Raw genomic sequence first — 20,137 nt, forward strand, 5'->3', positions numbered from 1 at the left:
CCTGATACTTCTGGCATTAGTTTATAGATACAGCAACATCCCTTTATCTCACCCCCCCACCCACCTACCTTTTACTTTCTGAATTTGACTACCCTATTCAATGTTTTTGCTTGATAGACTAATTCCTCACTTGGTCATTCTCACACTCACCCGCTTCATGGATGCCTTCACACAAACTCACTTGCTTCCACCCTAATTGCTTAACTTTCCCTGAATTTGCACATCAGCATGCTCAGTGAGCAAATCTCTCTCTCTCTCCAGAACATACCACCAAAATCATTCAGATGCAGTCCATCATTGTACATATGCTTTCTGTCAAACAGAGACCACAGATCCACAAATTCTACATCATTCCTTTTGCACAATCTACCTATAGACTCATTGGCTATCAATGCCCTCCTCCTCAGTTCACGTCTATCATAGTGTGGTAGGAGACTTATAGTCTTCATCTTCTCGCTTTTCAGTTTTGCCTCTTCTTACATCCTCCCTCATAGAATACTTCTTGCCTCTGAAATCATTGGTACCAATCAAGATAATTATTTCCTTTGACTTACCTTTTTGCATCTGGATAGCATTGAATTGTTTAAAATAATTTAAAATCAAACATTATCTTCTTCAATTTTTCATGATAGACCAGTGAATCATGTATTTCAAATTGTGAAATTAGACTTCCACCACTGTCCTCTTTGACGTGAATTCTCTTGATATCACCCCCTACATCATGAATATGCATACATGCAATGAAAGTTTCACCACAGTGTAGTAGAGCCTTGTGGATCCTACATTGTTGTTTGTTGTGCCATTGGTCGTAGAATCTTATCTGAGTACCTACTGTTAATAATAATTCTCAAGGTTATTAAACTTTATCTGCAGGGCATAGTCTCATTGATACTTGTTATGTTAGAATGAATTCATCCATTAGATGATCTAGAGTCTTATTTAAATTTTTAGACAGTGTTTTGAGAACTAGAGTTTTAGGTTTATTGATGATCTACAAACTGCCTTATGAGTTCATTAGGAAGAGGTGACGATATTGTCTGTTTTGCCTGGTGGCAGAACAGAAACTGGGGACGGTATCATCATTCATAATAAATATTAATAAGATATCAGTAAATTAATAAGGTGTAAGTTTTTTTTTCTTTCAGATTAACACATTTGATTTGTAACTTTCTTTATGAAATTTTATTTTACAACACTAAAAATAACATTGACATTAAAACTGAAACTAAAAAACAAATTGCTTTTTCCTAGACATTATGATAACCAAGACCATGAACATCGTCTTTGTATGAAGTTACAGAAAATACGCACACTCTTCATATTCCAGATGTCATCACCATCAATCTTAAAAACTAACATCATTAGAATGTTTGAAACACAGCAGTTGTTTCAATTTCTATCATATCAGAGATATGATAGAAATATATAAGTAAAGGGGGATTTTATATTTAATGCTTGAATGAGATTTTGTTGTGTATAGCTGGCTGAGGTAGAAATTAGGCTGATCTCCAGAAGCTGGCCAAACATGCAGTTAGCAGATGAGGTTCAGATTCTTTTTATGGTGTGTAGAATAGTCTACCATTAGATGTGAGTGCAGCTTTGATGAAGTGTTCAAGAAGATTGGTATTTGAGTGACTAAAGGGGCACTATTCTGAATCCTTGGACTTCTGGAGGAGTGATCACAATAATTTATTTGAACAGCTACTTTTTAATGGATACAGTATAAAAAAAAGTGTTTTAAAATAACACATGTGTTGTGAAATGTGTGTGTTATTTGTCTCAAAAGTTGAAAGATTTGTGGAAGGAGAAGGAAACCAGTGTGTGTGTGTGTAATTGCTTTAAGAGTGAGTTGAGAAAACAAATTCGTGATAGTTGAGTAAAGAGTATTGATTGAAGACTGGAATGTAAATGTTGGTGATAATGCTGAAAGGGTGGTGGCAGAAGCCCAGGCGAATACAGAAGACCTGAATAAGGAAATAACATGCTTGCATGTCGTTCTTTATAGGACAAAGCTTGAGGTTGAAAGGCTGCAGAAACAGCAAGAGATTAATAGTGCTGAGAACAGAAAACACCAGAATGTCTGAAACATTTGCTTGCCTAGTTGGCTGAGTGGTTAGCATACCCACTCTCTAACCAACAGGATGTGGGTTCAAATCCTGCCTTGGGCATGAATATTTGTAATTGTCTTTAGGTGGGAGATGAATTTCATCATCTAGTGTGAGAGTACCTCCCTGCTTATTGGAGGCCTGAAATGCTTGAAAAAGTACCATGTTTGGTCTCTAGAGCAGGGTTTCTGGACTATGTAAAAATAAATTTCAAAATTTCAAAAAAAATACAGGGTTTTTAAAAGGGTGTATACAACTTTGCAGGAGAACAGAGAATAACTGGGAAGACATCCAAAAGCTGAGTGAGTGTCATAATATAGTGAAACACATCATTGATCACGATGCATGTTTTGGTTTGGGAAAACGAAGTCAGCACAAATTCAGAGATTTCCACATGCAATATGGCATAAGAATTTTGTGGAAACAGACTGATCTGTGCATCATCCAAGGTCAACGGGAAGGCTGCTTGCTGCCGATGCTGTTGTGGAAGAAGTTTAGGAAAGTCAACCAGACAGGTGTCTCATCAAATTTGAATTCCACTTGTGACTGTGTGGCTTGTACACAATAGCATGTACATTTACGACACAACAAATTTTTCCTCATACAACATTTGAAGGAAGACGGTAAGAATATACGCCAGGATTTCTGTACAGAAATTATCAGTAGGATAGAACAAAATGAGGACTTTTTGGACAGGATCATTTTCAGTGTCGAGTGTACTTTTCATGTAAGCGGGGCAAGTAAACACAATTGCAGAATTTGGGGAAGCAAAAATCCACACACTATCATAGAACATGTTTGTACCCCCCCCCCCCCCCAAATGCTAATGTTTTTTGTATCAAAAACAAGAAGAAAGTGTATGGACCCATTTTTTTTTCTGAATCTACCATTACTGGTAGTGTATATTTGGACATGCTACTTGGGTACCTAATAGCACAATTAGACAATGATGACTAAAATAGACGCTTACATTTCCACCAAGATGGAGCATCTCTTCATTACCTGACAGATATAAGGTCGTACCACCCATTTTACAGCAGATGATTTGGTAGAGGGAGTGCCTGTAGCATGGCCACTGCATCCCCCCCCCCCAACCTTACACTGTTAGATTTTTTCTTGTGGAGCTTTGTGAACGATCGAGTGTTTGTACCACCACTACCAGCCATTTGGATAAGCTGTATTCCAGAATTACTGCTGCCATTGCTGAAGTCACACCAGATATGCTCTGCTGCGTGTGGCAAGAAATTGATTTCAAATGGGACGTCTGCAGTTTACTGGAAGTAGTCATATAACTGGAAACTGCAAGTGTGACGCTAAATTTGCACAATAATAAAAATTGGTCTATATCACTATTTGCCTTCTATTATCATTCAAAGTTGTATACCCCCTTTTGAAACACCCTGTATTTGATATAAATGGGGAAAAAAAATTTTGTTAACCATGATTGGGGAATGTGAACATGTCTTGACTTGGGAAGTAGCAAAACATGGAAATTCCAGTTAAGAAGGGATATATATGTGAAACTACAAGGCAGGTGATTCTGATGCACTTATGAGGCAGCTTGAAGCACTACCATGCCATAAAGATCTTCAAAGGAAAGATGTTCATAGTGCATGGGGGATAGTCAATGGATATCTGGAGGTTGCAGAATCACACTATATACCCAAGGTCAGGAGGGTAAATTGAGTAGGAGATAAGCAAATGTTGTAGAGGGTATATAAGGAGAAAGGTGATCAGCAAGTTCATGAACAGTACAAGGGTCAAGCAAGAAAGGTGACCAGCATGATAAGGAAGGCAAAATCAGATTTTGAGAAGAAATTAGCTGAGCAAGCAAAAGGAAATCCCAGACTTCTTTTTTATGTGGTATGTAGGAGGAAGAATGACTATGGAAGAATAACTTTAATGAGTGTTGATGATAGAGAGGTGACAGAGGGAGACAAATCATCCAGGGTCATCCAGGGCTCAAAACAAAATTTTTGAGCCCTGGATGACCACTTTGCAAGGATATATCATTGAAGTGAAGATATTGTTATGGGAGAGCTGACAAGGACTGATGTGACAAAAGATGTTGTTATTTTTTTTTTTTTTTTATGTTGCTCCTGCTCACGAAAGGTTATTTGTGAACCTATAGTATATTTTGTACTGTGGCCATGCTAGGGATTTTTTTTTTCTATTGTTATCAATTTTATATATATATTTTTTAATTTATTTTTTACATAGTCTGGAAATACTGTTCTAGAGACCAAACATGGACCTTTTTCAAGCCACTTCAAGCTTCCAGTAAGCTGTGTGGTCTCACATCAGACAATGACATCCACTTCCCACCTAATGACAATCGCAAACATCCATGCCCATGCTGGGATTCACATTTGCAGCCTGTTGGTTGGAGAGTGGGTATGCTGACCACTTAGCCATTCATGATAAATTTGAGGTGCTTAGGACATTGCAAAATCTCAATGTAAATACAGCTGTGAGATTAAATGGGATATCAGCTTGCATTTTTTGGGAATTGGCAAGGGAACTGGTGATGCCTTTGACTAGGCTGTTTAATTTAAGTCTTAGCTCTAGCACAGTCCCAAGAGAGTGAAGGAGGGGAAAATAATCCATTTGCATAAAGCAGGATGTAAGTCTGTGGTAGCAAATTATAGACCAATCAGTATCTCAGGAGTAGTGGTAAGACTTAAATTAAACAGCCTAGTCAAAGGCATCAAGGTTGATAAGAATATGATATTCTGAGGGGCAGCATGAATTTGTGAAGGGACAGTCATGACTTAGTAATCTACTAACCTTTTATAATGTTGGCAGCTGAGTTGGATAAAGGGAATGGCTATACGATGATACTGTTGTATTTTGCAAAGGCATTTGACAGGATGGAACATGGAACTCTGTTATGCAAACTGCAACAAATGGGGAATGAATATGAAACTGGTGATATGGATACAAACGTTGCTGATGGACAGTTACCAAAAAAGTGGTATATGGAGGAACAGAATCTAGGGGAAGGCAGTTGACTAGTGGTGTGCCTCAGAGCTCTGTGCTTGGACCACTGTTTTTTAATTTGTACATAAATGATATAGGAAGTAATATGAAGGGAGATATTCAATTGGTTGATAATACTAAGAGGTTAATACTGTTTGTTGATGATACTGAGATGATAATAGCTAATCAAGGTGAAGTAGAAAGCTTGCAGGATGTAAATAGGGCTGACAGTGTGGGCAAAACATATTGGATGTAAGTTTAATGTGGAAAAGTGTAAAGTTATGCATTTTGGAATTAAAAGATTACAAGATTACTCATTGTGGAGAAACCCACAATGAGTTTTAGGACTCCATGGAGGTGCCTGTCCAATAATAATAATGTCATACAAATCAAATTGTTGATAGTTGAGTAATTAAAGGTAAATGTTTGCTTATTCAGAGGCTTGTGTTCATGTCTGCCCACACCAAAAATCTTAATATGGATAATTCAACTAAGAAAGTCCAGTGTCAGTATGAAGGCAAAATTTGAGTCAGTGATTTGTGGGTCAGCCATAAGAATTTAAGTGAACCCTTCAGACTAATCTGCTTGATAATCATATCAATCGATTCTACTGAACAAAAAAAAAAACTTGAAATTGGTGCAGTGTATATATTGCTGAATATGTAAAAGTGTCTCCCATCTGCCTAAAGCAGAAGGGATATGTTACAAAGTCATGAGAGCTATTGCCAGATGTGCATCATGTGCAAAGCATAGCCCAGTGTGAAAACATGTTAAGAGCTACCCTTTTATCTTATAATCAGGAGACAAATCTGTTTACACATCACCTAGTACATATGGAGTTTATGATCCACTTAGTTTGTAACTTTGTTTAAAAGACTTAGGTTTGAGTTATATCTAAGATGTGAAAAAATTTTAAATAATTTTCAATTGAAAGTGAGTTAGCTGGTCTTGACCCTTTTCTTTTTATTTATTATATAGTACTTCATTATTTACATAAACTGTGCTACTTGTTGCCTTTTAAATAGCACTTTTTTTTTTTTAAATAGTAATTTTTGTGTATTTATGAAAATTTTCCTCTTTAGCTTATTGCTTTGCTGCATTTTACCAAGTGAAGTCCATCTTTTTAAGAAGACATGATTGCAGATGACATTATTTATATCTCTTTGCTTCTAATATCTATTGGATTCGGGCCATTCATTAGGAGCATCTCAGATGTAAAGCTTCGTCAGTTAACATCAACATTGTTGGGCTTAATTTTGGTGATTCTTGTGTCTGGCTTTCATGTAATTCACCCTCTGCTGTTGACTGTCATAAATGCACTTATTATTTTATATGTTAAAAAAAAGTGAGTATATTCAATATTCAAGTGCTTGAAATTATTTGAAACTGTTAAATCATTTACATTCTCTTAGATTTAAAATTTTTCGCTAGTAAATTTTTTCACGTTTAGAAAAAATGCAAACTTTACTTCATTGTAATTTTCATGCTTTTTTTCCCCAAAAAATAAAAAATACATTGTCACTGTAATATTTTTTTCAGTCATTTTTAAATGATAAAATAGATAGAGGAAAGTTTTTTTTTTTCCCCTTACTTTTCAGTACCAGCCTGTTTTTTGCTTATATGGCTTCCACCCATGAAAATTTGTAAGTCTATAGTGCATTATATGGGGCATTATTTGTGGCACATAAACAAGATATGAATACATATCTTTAGTAATAAACTTCCACATGTATGTGAAAGTTTATTATTAAAGTATGTATCCAAATATTTCAATCCAAAACTCATAAGTCATCTTCAGCGTTACTGACAATTTAGAAAAGTAGAATAACAACAGTTGACAAACAGGACATTCCATTGAAAAGAAACTGTATGAACACCAATCCTACATCCTTTATGAAAAACTTTAGTCTAGTCTAGTCTAGTATAGTGACATGGAGCACAGAATCTTCCATTCAAAGACATGCCTTTTACATAGATGCTGTTTCACATTTGAACACTTCCAAAAGTGCTTTTGGAAGTGTTCAAATGAAACAGCAAAGGTTAAGGAAACAGTCATTCAAACCAGAATGACTGTTTCCTTACTCAAAATTCAGGAAAATATCCTTATTAATTAAAAAGTAACTTTTTTGTATATAGTTGTTCAGTGATTCTAACAGGCACTTAAGAGCCTACGATCTTCCAAGTATTCTTGGACTTCTCAACTGTAAACTCGAGGATAAGGTGGTTAGCCCTATGCCTTCCAGAAGTGTCCTATGTCTGTAGATACATGTGTTCACGGAGCCAGTTTGTCTGTTCTGGGGTGGTGATGAAAAAACCAAGCCCTACCTCCTCATGAGACTGGCTAACTCAATGTTAGTTGAAAGAGACCAGATAAAGATTCCTCACATCACTGACAGGAATCGAACTGAGGTCTTTCCAACCAAAGACTTCGTCTATACCGATTGAGCTATGGAAGCTCTTTTGTATATAGTATTAACTTTATATCTATTATTGAAAGTTTTTTTCACTTGGTTAAACTATGAATTAATTGATGTCATTGATGTGAAGTTATTAGCTTATATACAAGTTGCCCAGTCGTGAAGATACACTTGGATAAAGGATTAAATCAAAAACATAATTTTTGGTATCTTTAATTTATAGATTAGCCAAGCGAAAAAAAAGTTGAACATTTTCTGATCTAGGGTAATTTAATAATAAGGTGATCTACCTTTTCACTACTTGTATATGGGAAATATATGACTTCTGAATTATTTCAGTCTGGGTATCCTTTCTGGGTCTGTCTCTCCCACTGATGACATTTAATTAATAATGTTCAAAATTATATATTGGGTTTTATCCTTTAACCAAGTGTTAGCAAACAAAGTTTGCACCTGAAGTACTTTCAGGACTGAGGCAACTTGTGGTAAAGATGGTATCAGGTGCAAACTTTGTTTGCTAACACTTGGATAAAGGATAAAACCCAATATATAATTAGTAGCATAGCTAAGTGAAAAAACTTCCATATAATAATGTTCAACTTTGGACTTGCTTGCTTCCTGGTGGGTACAGGGACTCTGCTCATGGTGGATCCTTGCCTCTCACTGAGTGTAGCCACTGCTGTGTTTCCTGTCCTGGAGTGATTCAGTTCTGTTGTGATGATTAGTAGTAATCCTTTAAGGTCACTCAGTGATATTTAGTGATCTTGTAGATCACTTAGAGTTTTTGGAGAGGTATCCATGCACTTTAACATACCTCAATAAAGGTTGAAACTTTTCTTCTGGATAATGGCCCTTCCCATAATACATAGTATTATGCAAACTTGAAAGGATTATGTGCTTTGCATTGTGTAATACTAAGGCATTTGATGTAAAGTCGTTAGTCTATATACAAGTAGCCCAGTCATGAAGATACTTCATGTGCAAATTTTGTTTGTGTACACTTGGATACAGGATCAGACCAATAATATAATTTCTTGGTATTTTTAATTGATATCTACTATATTATACCACTCTAGCATGTAGTCTGTAAATTTTGAAAAAATTGTTGTTCTATCTCTTTTGAATTGTCATTAACACTGAATTTCAGATGAAAATATTTGATTATTTACTTCAGTAATAAACATTTTTTCTAGAAATGATATAGTGGCTTGTTGCTATAGACCTGGGAATATTGGTTTAGCAAAAAAGAGGATAATGATTTTAATTCCTGAAATAAAGAGGTAACATCTAGGAGCAAGGAAAATAAATTCGAGTTGTCAAGGCATCTACCTTATATGAGAAAGTCTCCCCTTTGATTATTGCATAAGAGGATGTTATTGTGAATGAGGTCAAATATGCCTCTGTAATATTATGTCTTTTTTTCTTTTAATTATTTATCTTTGTTTTAATTTACTCTCTTCTTTATTAACCATATTATTTTAATCTTTATTTATCTTTATCTTATACACCCTCTCTTCTTTTATAACCTTATTAATCTTTCTCTACTTTCAGTATTTTTCTTATACTGGAAGAACTCTAGAAATTTATTTTTTTGTTAATCGACTGCGCCACTAGTGCTCACCTTGTGATATAAGATATTTTAATACTTCCAGTAAAGTTCTTTTTGAAACTATCCTATAGTCCTTAACAATAAACAGTTTTGGCTATCATTAAACTACCCCGCTCACAGGATTGTGTTTATTTCGAAACAGTGCATTGCTTAAAAGATCAGGCTGCACACTTTGTAAACAAACATATTTATTTATACTAGTTGTAATTATTATTATTACTATTAGTCGTTTCAAGGATACTTTGATACATAGATCCCGTTATTTGTTCAAGGAAAGCGTGGAGGCCTTGCTCCATCGCCCCAGCCTGAATCGTAATGGCTGTATATCTATATCAAAAATCTGGGAAAGTCTAATCAAGATTACTCATTAATTAATTTTTTTATTTATTTATTTTTTTATTTATTTTTTTTAATAGCAAACTCAATCATGTTTCTACTTCAAAATATTCCGTTTCATACTTAGTGATATAACATCACGCGGCGTGTTCTAATTTTAACGATCTATTGTTAGTATTCTAGCTTGTATTTTTAAACTGTTCTTGTAATACCACTGACAATGGTCTGCTATTTCCAGACCAAAATATTTGGTTAAATAAATATCTTTCTTGTGATTACGTGATTATATCATTCATTATTACTATTAGACACCTCCAGGAGTCCATAGACTCATCGAGGGAGGGCACCTGCTCTACAGCTCTCTCCACCATTCAATCCACTAACTGCAACTACACACCAATGCCATCTACTGCCGACCACCACCACTAGTTTTTCCACAGACAATCACAAACATCCATGCCCACAGTGGGATTCTAACCCACAGCCTTTTGGCTGGAGAGCGGATACGCTAACCACTCGGCCAGCCAGGCTGGCAATATTTTAAAAAGACACACCTGCACTCTCTCGAGGCTTTTAAGCTCTGGAAAGATCATGTGCAAGTCTTTACACACATCCATGCCTTACATGGGATTTGACCCTACAGCCTGTTACAAACAATTATAAGGCAACAAAGCCACTTTTTCACATACAAACACATCTACTATACTATTCAGGTCGGCAATTGGGAAATATTCTTTCTTACTTCACTTTACACTTAAAACATTAGAGCAAATTAATCTTTAGAAAATGCACAGAGTCATGCAACATATTATATTCTTATCAACATTCAAAAGAAAACTATCGGCCCATTACAATTCAAGGAATATCATGCTCTGTTACTTGTAACTAGTAATTCTAACATAACTTTAAACAAACTATTCTCAGACCAGTTATAACTCTTTAAGAAACCTATCAGTCCTCAGACAGTTTCACATATCCTAAGCAAAATACAATGAAATCAACTCGCATAGCTTCTTTAACTCTAGTATGCACTCGTTCTTATTTTCTTTTTTAAGTTAAGGGATATTATATCCCATTTTGTTTCTTAGCCGAATAAGAAACTCAGAGTTTCATGCCGAATATAGAAACTATATAAAGTTCGGCGATTCCAAGCATAAGCAAATACCTGGATAGAGCAGCAACTGACCCTTGAAGGTAGTGCAAGCTCTGATCACTATTCTTGATATTTACCCATAATGTGAACTTAACTCCTAGGAGCTGTATTATTTTTCAGCATTATGAGAGAAGGTCACTACCCAGACCGGTTTCAACCTTTTTTTGAAGTCTCATCAGTGAGTAGGTAGACCAAGTTAATACCAAGTTTGTAGCGAACAGAACTTGCATCCCATCTATGAGAATTGCCAAGAGGTGTCCTATTAAATTACTAATTATAATGAAGAGCCAAAGGCTTCAATTCGGCGACATGAACTTATTTAAGTTAAGGGATATTATATCCCATATTGTTTCTTAGCCGAATAAGAAACTCAAAGAGTTTCATGCCGAATATAGAAACTATATAAAGTTCGGCAATTCCAAGCATAAGCAAATACCTGGATAGAGCAGCAACTGACCCTTGAAGGTAGTGCAAGCTGAGGCAACTCATAGAAAGGGTGGAACAAGCTCCGATCACTATTCTTGATATTTACCCATAATGTGAACTTAACTCCTAGGAGCTGTATTATCATTCAACATTACGAGAGAAGGTCACTACCCAGACCGGTTTCATTAACTTGGTCTATACTCACTGATGAGACCTCAAAAAAAAAAAAAAAAAAAAAAAAAAGGTTAAAACCGGTCTGGATAGTGACCTTCTCTCATAATGTTGAACAATAATAATACAGCTCTTTGGAGTTACGTTCACATTATGGGTAAATATCAAGAATAGTGATCGGAACTTGCTCCACCCTTTCTATGAGTTGCCTCAGCTTGCACTACCTTCAAGGGTCAGTTGCTGCTCTATCCAGGTATTTGCTTATGCTTAGAATTGCCGAACTTTATATAGTTTCTATATTCGGCATGAAACTCTTTGAGTTTCTTATTCGGCTAAGAAACAATATGGGATATAATATCCCTTAATTTAAATAAAGTTCATGTCGCCGAATTGAATCCTTTGGCTCTTCATTATAATTAGTTCTTATTTTCTTCTCAGATTCCTTTGCTTCTCTTCTCTTCTGTCTCAGGTTTTGGGCTTTCAGTTAGAGATTCCGTTGGCACCGTCGTCTCATCTAGAATGACTCTCGGGGGCCAGGAGCACGATTTCCCAGTGTTTATGACTCAGGCGAAGGGTCTGACGATCAAGGTCTATGCATATTGTCTTAATGGTAATGCATGCTGGTCCTTCTCTGCTTCTCCCTCAGTAGTTTTTCACCTCCAGTGACTGTTCTTCGCGACTTCATTCGGACTAGACGAATGTGGTGGATATCGACTTCTCCTGACGTTCTATCCTCTTTTCCTCCTTTTCTTTTCCTGGTGTTGATCCTTTTCTTCATTCTTTGATGACTTATAGACAATTTCTCGGGACTCTGGACGAAGGGTTGATGCCCCCGAACATTTCCACGCAAACTGTCTTGACCTTCACTTTAACGCGGACTTCTAGTTCTCACTGAAAGTGCACACTTAATCCCATTTTCAAAAAGGTAGAACAACTACGTCAGAAGTATACCACCCTTTTACCACTGACCTTGAAGGTGGTATCAGACTGACTTTGAGCGCATTTAAGTTTCACTTATACTACATACAAAATACTGACATCAATACATTGCATCTTAGAGTGCATTTCTTTTATCTTAAAGAAGTTTAATCTTCCCACTACTTTCAAGCTTATCAATTCAATCAGCTCTATGATACTGTCTCCAGAAGATAAAATTCCACCTCTGTTGCTACTTTAAGTGTACTCAGTTCCATGCAATTCAGTCCTAAGCCAATTATTCTATTTTGCCTGTTATTCTATTCAAAAAGGCTGTTCTTTTTCTGTACACATTTTGGAACATCAATCCTACATTTTTTTTCTTCCTCCAAGAGACAGAATTATTAATACTAGCCACAGGATCCTTTGGAATGACACCAAATTAGTATACACATGTTCCCATAAATATGAGCATCTCTTTAAAGAAAGTTCTGGAGTCCTCTTACATCACCCAGATCTCAACCTTTATGATGGACTTTCCATGCCAAAAATATGGAAAATTACTATTAAGAACAATAGTATCGATTTTTACTTGACTGTCTCATGAATGCATACAAGGAGAGATTTTTATTCTCTATATATTTTGTTTTTTTCAATTTCCAACTCTAATATACTGATGATAGTTCATGATACATGAATTGAAATATGTGATTTAATTGGTCTTAAGATAATAAACTGAAAGGCTATTTTACCGTCGAATTTGTTAATAGAAAGGGGGATGGTAAATCCCATTTTATTTTATAGCCGGGTACGAAACTCGGATCGAAATCCATAGTTTCATGCCGAAAAAACTATCGGCGGGCCCAAGTGTAAATGATCACTTGGGTAGTACAACACCAGGGCAACTCCATGCAAAGGTGGAGCAAGCTCCATCACTAACTTCAATATTCTCATAATGTAAAACCCAGCTCCTAAGAGATGTATATATATTGTTTTACATTATGAGAAGAGGTCACTACCCGGACCAGTTTCAACCTTTTTTGAGGTCTCATCAGTGAGTAGGTAGACCTGGAATATGAAGGTTTTAAGTGAACACGAACTTACATACCTCTATTATCGAATTGCCAAAGTGGTGCACTTCTATATTGTTAATTACTAAGATAATAAACCGAAAGGCTATTTTACCAGCGAATTTGTTAATAGAAAGGGGGATGGTAAATCTTAGTAATTAAACAATATAGGAGTGCACCACTTCGGCAATTCGATAATAGAGGTATGTAAGTTCGTGTTCACTTAAAACCTTGATATTCCAGGTACCTACTCTCTGATGAGACCTCAAAAAAGGTTGAAACCGGTCTGAGTAGTGACCTCTTCTCATAATGTAAAACAATATATATACATCTCTTAGGAGCTAGGTGTTACATTATGAGAGAATATTGAAGTTAGTAACGGAGCTTGCTCCACCTTTGCATGGAGTTGCCCTGGTGTTGTACTACCCAAGTGATCATTTACACTTAGGCCTGCCGATAGTTTTTTCAGCATGAAATGGATTTCGATCCAAGTTTCGTACCCGGCTATAAAATAAAACGGGATTTACCATCCCCCTTTCTATTAATTGGTCTTAATTAAATAATTTTCAACTTTGTCTACATGCAAACATAAACACGGTTACCGCTTAATCAACAGATTGGTAAGTATTCCTCTGGTGTCTTTTTTTTATTGAAAGACCACAGGAGACGTGCTTAGTTGCTGGGTCGGAGGTGATGTTACTTGATCATTGACACAAGAGTTGAAGGAAAAGATTGATGCCAAGTGTACGCTTCGATTTTTGGTGCTGAAGTAGTAGTAATCCCATCTGATTGAAAGAGAGAGAGAGAGATGGAAGTGTAGATGAGCAGAAGTTGCATCTAATGGCCTTTTCAAGGGCCCAGAAGGCATGGCTTCTATTTGGACAGGAAGTAAGTTTGTTTGTTTTTTTCATTAGTCTTTACATTATGTAGTCATATTGGATTTGCTGATGGAGACCTGGTTAAAATAAAAGAATAAGGGTATTGGGAGACTGGAGAGGCTTATCCAGTTAAGGTAGGTGGATGTATAATTCGTGTTATATCATTGATTATAGCCAACAACCTCTGCATCACATCCAGCTTTGTCAAGAGGAGTCAGTTGGTGTTCTAGACATTAAATTCTTCTAGGAAGATGATTTCACTATTTGGATGGCTTGATTGCAAGTTAAGCTTCATTGATGGGAAGTTGAAGAGGTCAGATTTTCAGTTTGGTAAGAGGTAAATACAGCAGATGAATGTTACTTACTAAATGAGGCAATGATACCTTGATCCAGAAGCAATCAAAAACAAAGGATTCTAAATTAAATCTTCTTGGGGAGGCAGTGTCACATCTCACAAAGGCACAGGTGCCATGTGCCACTCTTGTGGCAAATTGAGTCATATGTAGTTTGGACATAAAAGGTGGACTGTGGTAGATGTAGCTGCAATGTGGTTTTCTATCAAAAGTAGTAAATCTGGTATGGGTTAAATGTTGGTGGATGTCATTTATGTTCATGCTATGGATGTGTCAACATAGATGTAAAAGTGATTTTTTGTAAAGTTTCTGGCATGTTTTATACATTTTGTTTGTCTTATATGTTGAAATTGGTTTTTAAGGGAGCTTAAATTTTCATCATAGTGACAGTCATTGTTTGTATGTTTTATTATAGATTATAATGCAAAAGGATAAAGTAGGGATATGCTTTAAGAGGAGACATGGCCACAGCAGTATCTCCTATATGCTAGTACTTGGACTTCCTCTCCAGGCACAACCTGGCAGGGTATGTGGCAATGGGATTATGCACCATCTGATCAGGAAGTGCTCCTGACTTGTTGCTGACAGGTTTGAGCCTATATACTATCTGGTGGCTATCCTGCTTCACCACCATTTTAACTGATATACCCTCAAAATGGAGGAGGTTATGGATCTCTGAATGTGTGTATCATCCTCTTGAAGGGTATCACTCATCTGGCATGGAGAACAGATGATGGAACACAGAAACCATGTTTGGTCTGAAATCCAAACATGACATTTGCCACTTCAGGTATCCAATAAGAAGGGTGGCAGTGTTTCACTAGGCAGTGACATCTACTACCTAGTGAGTATAGAAAAATATATCCTTTTTTAGTGGGATTCTTGCTGGGATTGCCAGAACCCCTTTTGCACGCGCACACACACCTTGGCTGGTAGTGTGTGCAATATACACAGGTGCCGCAGAAGTTGGCATAGAAAAACTCAAGGCAGGAATGAATTGAGGACTCTGAGGGAGGCCTTCATCCAGCACTGGGAAGAAAATACTTGAAGAAGAATGGTGCTTTGGAAACAAAAGGGGAATGAAGACATTCTTCTTGAGATAAGCAGGATAGATTAGAGTATGCATGAGCATCAAATACATATTTGTGAACATCAATAACATGAGATAATTCAGCTGAGAACTGACTTGGCAGAGTAAGGGGTCAACACCTGCCACAGTAGATAATTTTGAAGGGGCTTGTGAAGTACTGCTCCATCAACCTATACCCTAACCCTAAACAAGAATGATGTATTGAGATTGTACCAGTTTTGGGAAGTGGCTTTACAAAATTCTCATCACCAACACTTCCAGAATTCTTCCCTTCCCAGACATTCCTTTAACCACATCAACACCCATGTGGATGAAATATATAACTCTGCATGCACTTTTTATCTATGAAATGCCTATTAAAATTGCATTGCCATTGATATTACATTAGCATACTGACATACATGACCTGTTTTAATGAATCAACTTGCCTTGCAGATGATGGCCATTTAGCATTGCTATACTCCTGCATGCTAGCATTGGAAACTACTTTAAAAGCATATCTCAGTCTTTATTCCTTTTATGAACTCAAAACCATTAAAGAGCAGCTACTGAAACACACTAAAAATGGTGAAGAAGTTTGCGACTGCTACATTCCAAACTAGTTTTATTGTTGTGATGTTACCTTAAGTGCCAATAAAAATTAGTATATTTATACAACTTCTATGAATTGTCTGTCCCCCCCCCCCCCCTCTCTTACACACACATCTCATTCTCTGGAAAGTCTTTTCTGCAGATGTATCTCCTCAATTACACCCAGCATTCAGAGACCTGGCACTATATTTTTGGATCTTTGCCAAAATTTTTTCATATTTTCAAAACCAGTTGCTGAATTTGTGCACAGTAATCCAAATGCAGCATGAATAAGGCCTTGTTTATGTTTCATCCCTGTCAATTCGAAATGCAGCATCCAGTCTGTGCCTTCTAAATAAATATCAGAACCATATGCTTCTCAATACCAAATTGTTATTCTCACTCAAATGTCCACATGTCATGTGGGCAGATTAAGCAGTTGCATATAAATTAGAGTAATTGTCCTTTGGGACTAAAGAAAGATGAAGACATTCTTCTTGAGATAAGATAATTTGCAGTGCTTAGGAGTTTAAAACCCTAATGGAATTCACATGCTGACCTCCACAATGTGGAGAACACTGAACTTTGAAGTCTAGAGTCTGCTTAGTATATGGTGACCCGATCCACTGCCTACAAGTGTCAGTGATTTTCTCTGTTTGGAAAGAGCTGGACTCAAATCCTGTCTAAAACGTCAACAACTTTTATATGACATTTTCATTTAAAGGTGAGTTAGCTAGTCTCCTACACAGGTGATAGTTTTTATATTCTGCAAAATGTCAAACCAGCTAGATGAACACATGCATTTAGTGTCTCTTATTTTCAGCAGTTGTTTAAATCCTGTTGGCAAGTAGTTTTCGATTTCTATACTTTTGAACACCCAACTTTGACTGTGTGTGTGTGTGTGTGTGTGTGTGTGTGTGTGTGTGTGTGTGTGTGTGTGTTTTCCTAATGATAATCCTCTTTTATATCTATTGACAATAGATAACAGGTCTATTGTATCTTTATTGAGAATTGAGCCATCACACTTCTAAATACCAAAAAAGAAAATAAGGTCACTTAAAGGTCAAAGCCAAATAACTGTAAGGAGACCTCCACATTGTCTTTCAGGAATGTGGAGAACCAACTGGGACTCCTGACCTAATGTCCAATCCTCACCTTCACATAGTGTGCCCTGTTAGTAGGTATCTACTGGGTACTGAACAAATGAGGATGGGCTGGCAATTTTGGACTTGCTGACCAAACTGTACCTCTGTTGGCATTAAACCACAAATGCATATGATGGTATAACATGATTAGATTTCATACTGGCTGGGGAGTTTCTGGTTAAACAACCCCCCCCCCTGCTGTTTTCATCATAGAACAAAGGCAAACAGTGAAAAGTCAGTTGCTGGAACAAGCTTCAACTCAACACCTACAAGATGAAGAATAAACCCAACATCAGAAGAACTGAATATAGGAACCATCAATATAAGGAGTATTAATGGAAAGGAAAACAACTTACAGAAGAATTGGAAAAGTACCATATGGACATAATTGGCATTACTGAGACAAAGAAGACAAAAACAGGTGATCTTACTAAAAAAATAAGTTACAGATATTATTTTTTATTATTATTATTATTGTTCCGGGAAACTCCAAGGAGTCGACAGACTCATCGAGGGAGGCCCTAACATCATGTCTGGAACAACTATTCAACATTCACACAGTATCTATCATATCTGGTATGGTAGGAAGTCAATTGAATAAATTCATATGGAATAAGAGAAAAATTAGTCAAAACACTAAATTAGCTGTATACAAGACAGTGTTCAAAGCAGTTTTAACTTATGGATCTGAGAGCTGGGTCAGAAGTAAAACATTTGACCAAAGACTAGAGACCGCAGATATGAGAGTCCTGAGAAAGATTATAGGCATGAACAGATGATATTAATGGCAATATCATATTAAAAATGAGGACATTAGGAAAGAACTTGATATTGTCAGCATCCAGGAATGCGTTAGCAGAGCTAATCTCAGGTGGTATGGTCACTTGAATATAATGCATGAGGAAAGATTACCAAAACAAGTGTTCTCTGCCAGGTTGGCAGGAAAACGACCCAGAGGAAGACCAAGATATAGGTGGATTGATACGGTACAAAGTGCCTTAGATGATAGAAATATAAGATCTGATAATGTTGGAGTCTTGACAAGTAACAGACTGATTTGAAGGAAAATTGTAGATAGGAAGTTAGTAATGATGTAAATTTTTCATGTAGTACTATCATATCCTGTACACCCCTTGAGGGTACATGGCAGGAATTTGATGATGATAATATATTATTATTATTATTATTATTATTGTTCCGGGAAACTCCAAGGAGTCGACAGACTCATCGAGGGAGGCCCTAACATCATGTCTGGAACAACTATTCAACATTTACACAGTATCTATCATATCTTGCCTTGAACTCATTCACGGTCGTAGCACCCACAACAGACTCTGGCAACCTATTCCACTCATTCACCACTCTCCAAGTAAAAAACCTAGTTCTAACACCCGTGCTAAACACGCTCTTGCCCAGCTTCCATGCATGACCCCTAGTCCTCCCTCCACCAGTCATATTTTCAAAAATATCTTCTGGATCAATCTTATAAAAACCCTTCAGTAATTTGAATGTCTCAATCATATCACCCCTCCTTCGCCTATCGTCCAATTTCTGCAACCCACAAATCCTCAACCTATTCTCATAAGGTTCATTCCACAGACCTGCTATCATCTTGGTCACTCGTCTCTGGACCCTCTCCACTTCCTCCCCATCATGAAGAAACCCTGGTGTCCATAACTGGGCACAGAAGTCCAGATGGGGTCTTATCAAGGCTCAATACAGAGGAACAACAACTTGTTAGTCTCTGCATGTTAAAGTATTTTTCATAAGCCAAGCGATTTTGTGAGCTGTTTTAGTCACTTTTGCAGTGTGCCCCCTAAACTTCAACTCCCTATCCACCAGCACTCCCAAATCCCTGGCCTCATCAATCTCCTGGAGTATGGTTCCACCAATGCGACTGCTGCTGTTCTTTTCACCCCAAAGTGCATAACCTTACACTTTGCCACATTAAATTGACATCCATTTTTCCTAGCCCAGTCCTCCAAACTATCCAAATCATCCTGAAAATTTTGACATCCTGTGCGCTCACAATTGCTCTACCCAACTTTGCATCATCAGCAAACAAGTGAACACTTCCTCTCAAATCCTTTCCAATATCATTGATGAACAAATTGAAAAGCAGTGGTCCAAGAACAGAGCCCTGCGGCACTCCACTAGTCACAAGACGTCTTTTTGACTCCACTCCTGAATAAACCACTCTCTGGTATCTCTCCTTCAACCACCCTCCTATCCATCTTACCAAACCTATATCTATCCCCATCTGCTCCAGTTTACTGATTAGGGTTCCATGTGGTATCCTGTCAAAGGCCTTGGCAAGGTCCAGTAGTATCACTGTAAACCCATGACCCCTATCCAGTTCAGCCGTCACTGTGTTATAAAACGTGAGCAAGTTACTGAGGCATGATCTGCCCTTCACAAAACCATGTTGTCCCCCATACAATATCCCATTTTCATCTATCCAATCCTGTATTCTTTTCTTGACTAATTTCTCTAAGACCTTGACAATGATTCCTGATATGCTAATTGGTCGGTAATTTACAACAGCAGTCTTGGAACCACCTTTATGCAGTGGAACTATTTTCCCCTCCTTCCACCTGCTCGGGACTAACCCAGACCCAACACTCAAATTAAACAAAATGGTCAAGGGTACTGACAATTCTTTAGCTGCTTCTCGTACTACACAAACTGGTATACCATCCAATCCCACAGATGTATTGACATTGAGGTTATGCAATAGACTACTCACCTCCACTTCATTCACCACAATTCCCGTATAATCTACTGGTTTATTCGTTTCTGCAATGTCACTACCTGGATGATATATTCTTGCAAAGTGCTCACTCAGTAACTCAACTATCTCAACTGATTCAGTTACCTCCCTACCATCGGCATTCTTTAAAATCATTCTGCCATGTACATT

The 20,137-nt window shown here is 37.1% G+C and overlaps 1 protein-coding gene across 3 annotated transcripts in view; it reads left to right on the forward strand.

Annotated features, from left to right (window-relative positions):
- Positions 1 to 20,137, forward strand: part of frj (membrane bound O-acyltransferase domain containing farjavit) — a 158,735-nt gene that overhangs the window by 46,359 nt on the left and 92,239 nt on the right. For all 3 annotated transcript variants that reach the window (XM_090398599.1, XM_090398600.1, XM_090398601.1), the window contains one exon: positions 6,167 to 6,429. In XM_090398599.1, coding sequence (XP_090254725.1) covers positions 6,218 to 6,429 — 212 coding nt within the window. In that variant the 5' untranslated portion in view covers positions 6,167 to 6,217. The remainder of the gene's footprint in view (positions 1 to 6,166; positions 6,430 to 20,137) is intronic.

The sequence above is a fragment of the Typopeltis vanoorti genome, chromosome 9, assembly GCF_054136105.1.
Source record: "Typopeltis vanoorti isolate ZY-2024b chromosome 9, IOZ_Tvanoo_1.0, whole genome shotgun sequence".
NCBI lineage: Eukaryota > Metazoa > Arthropoda > Arachnida > Uropygi > Thelyphonidae > Typopeltis > Typopeltis vanoorti.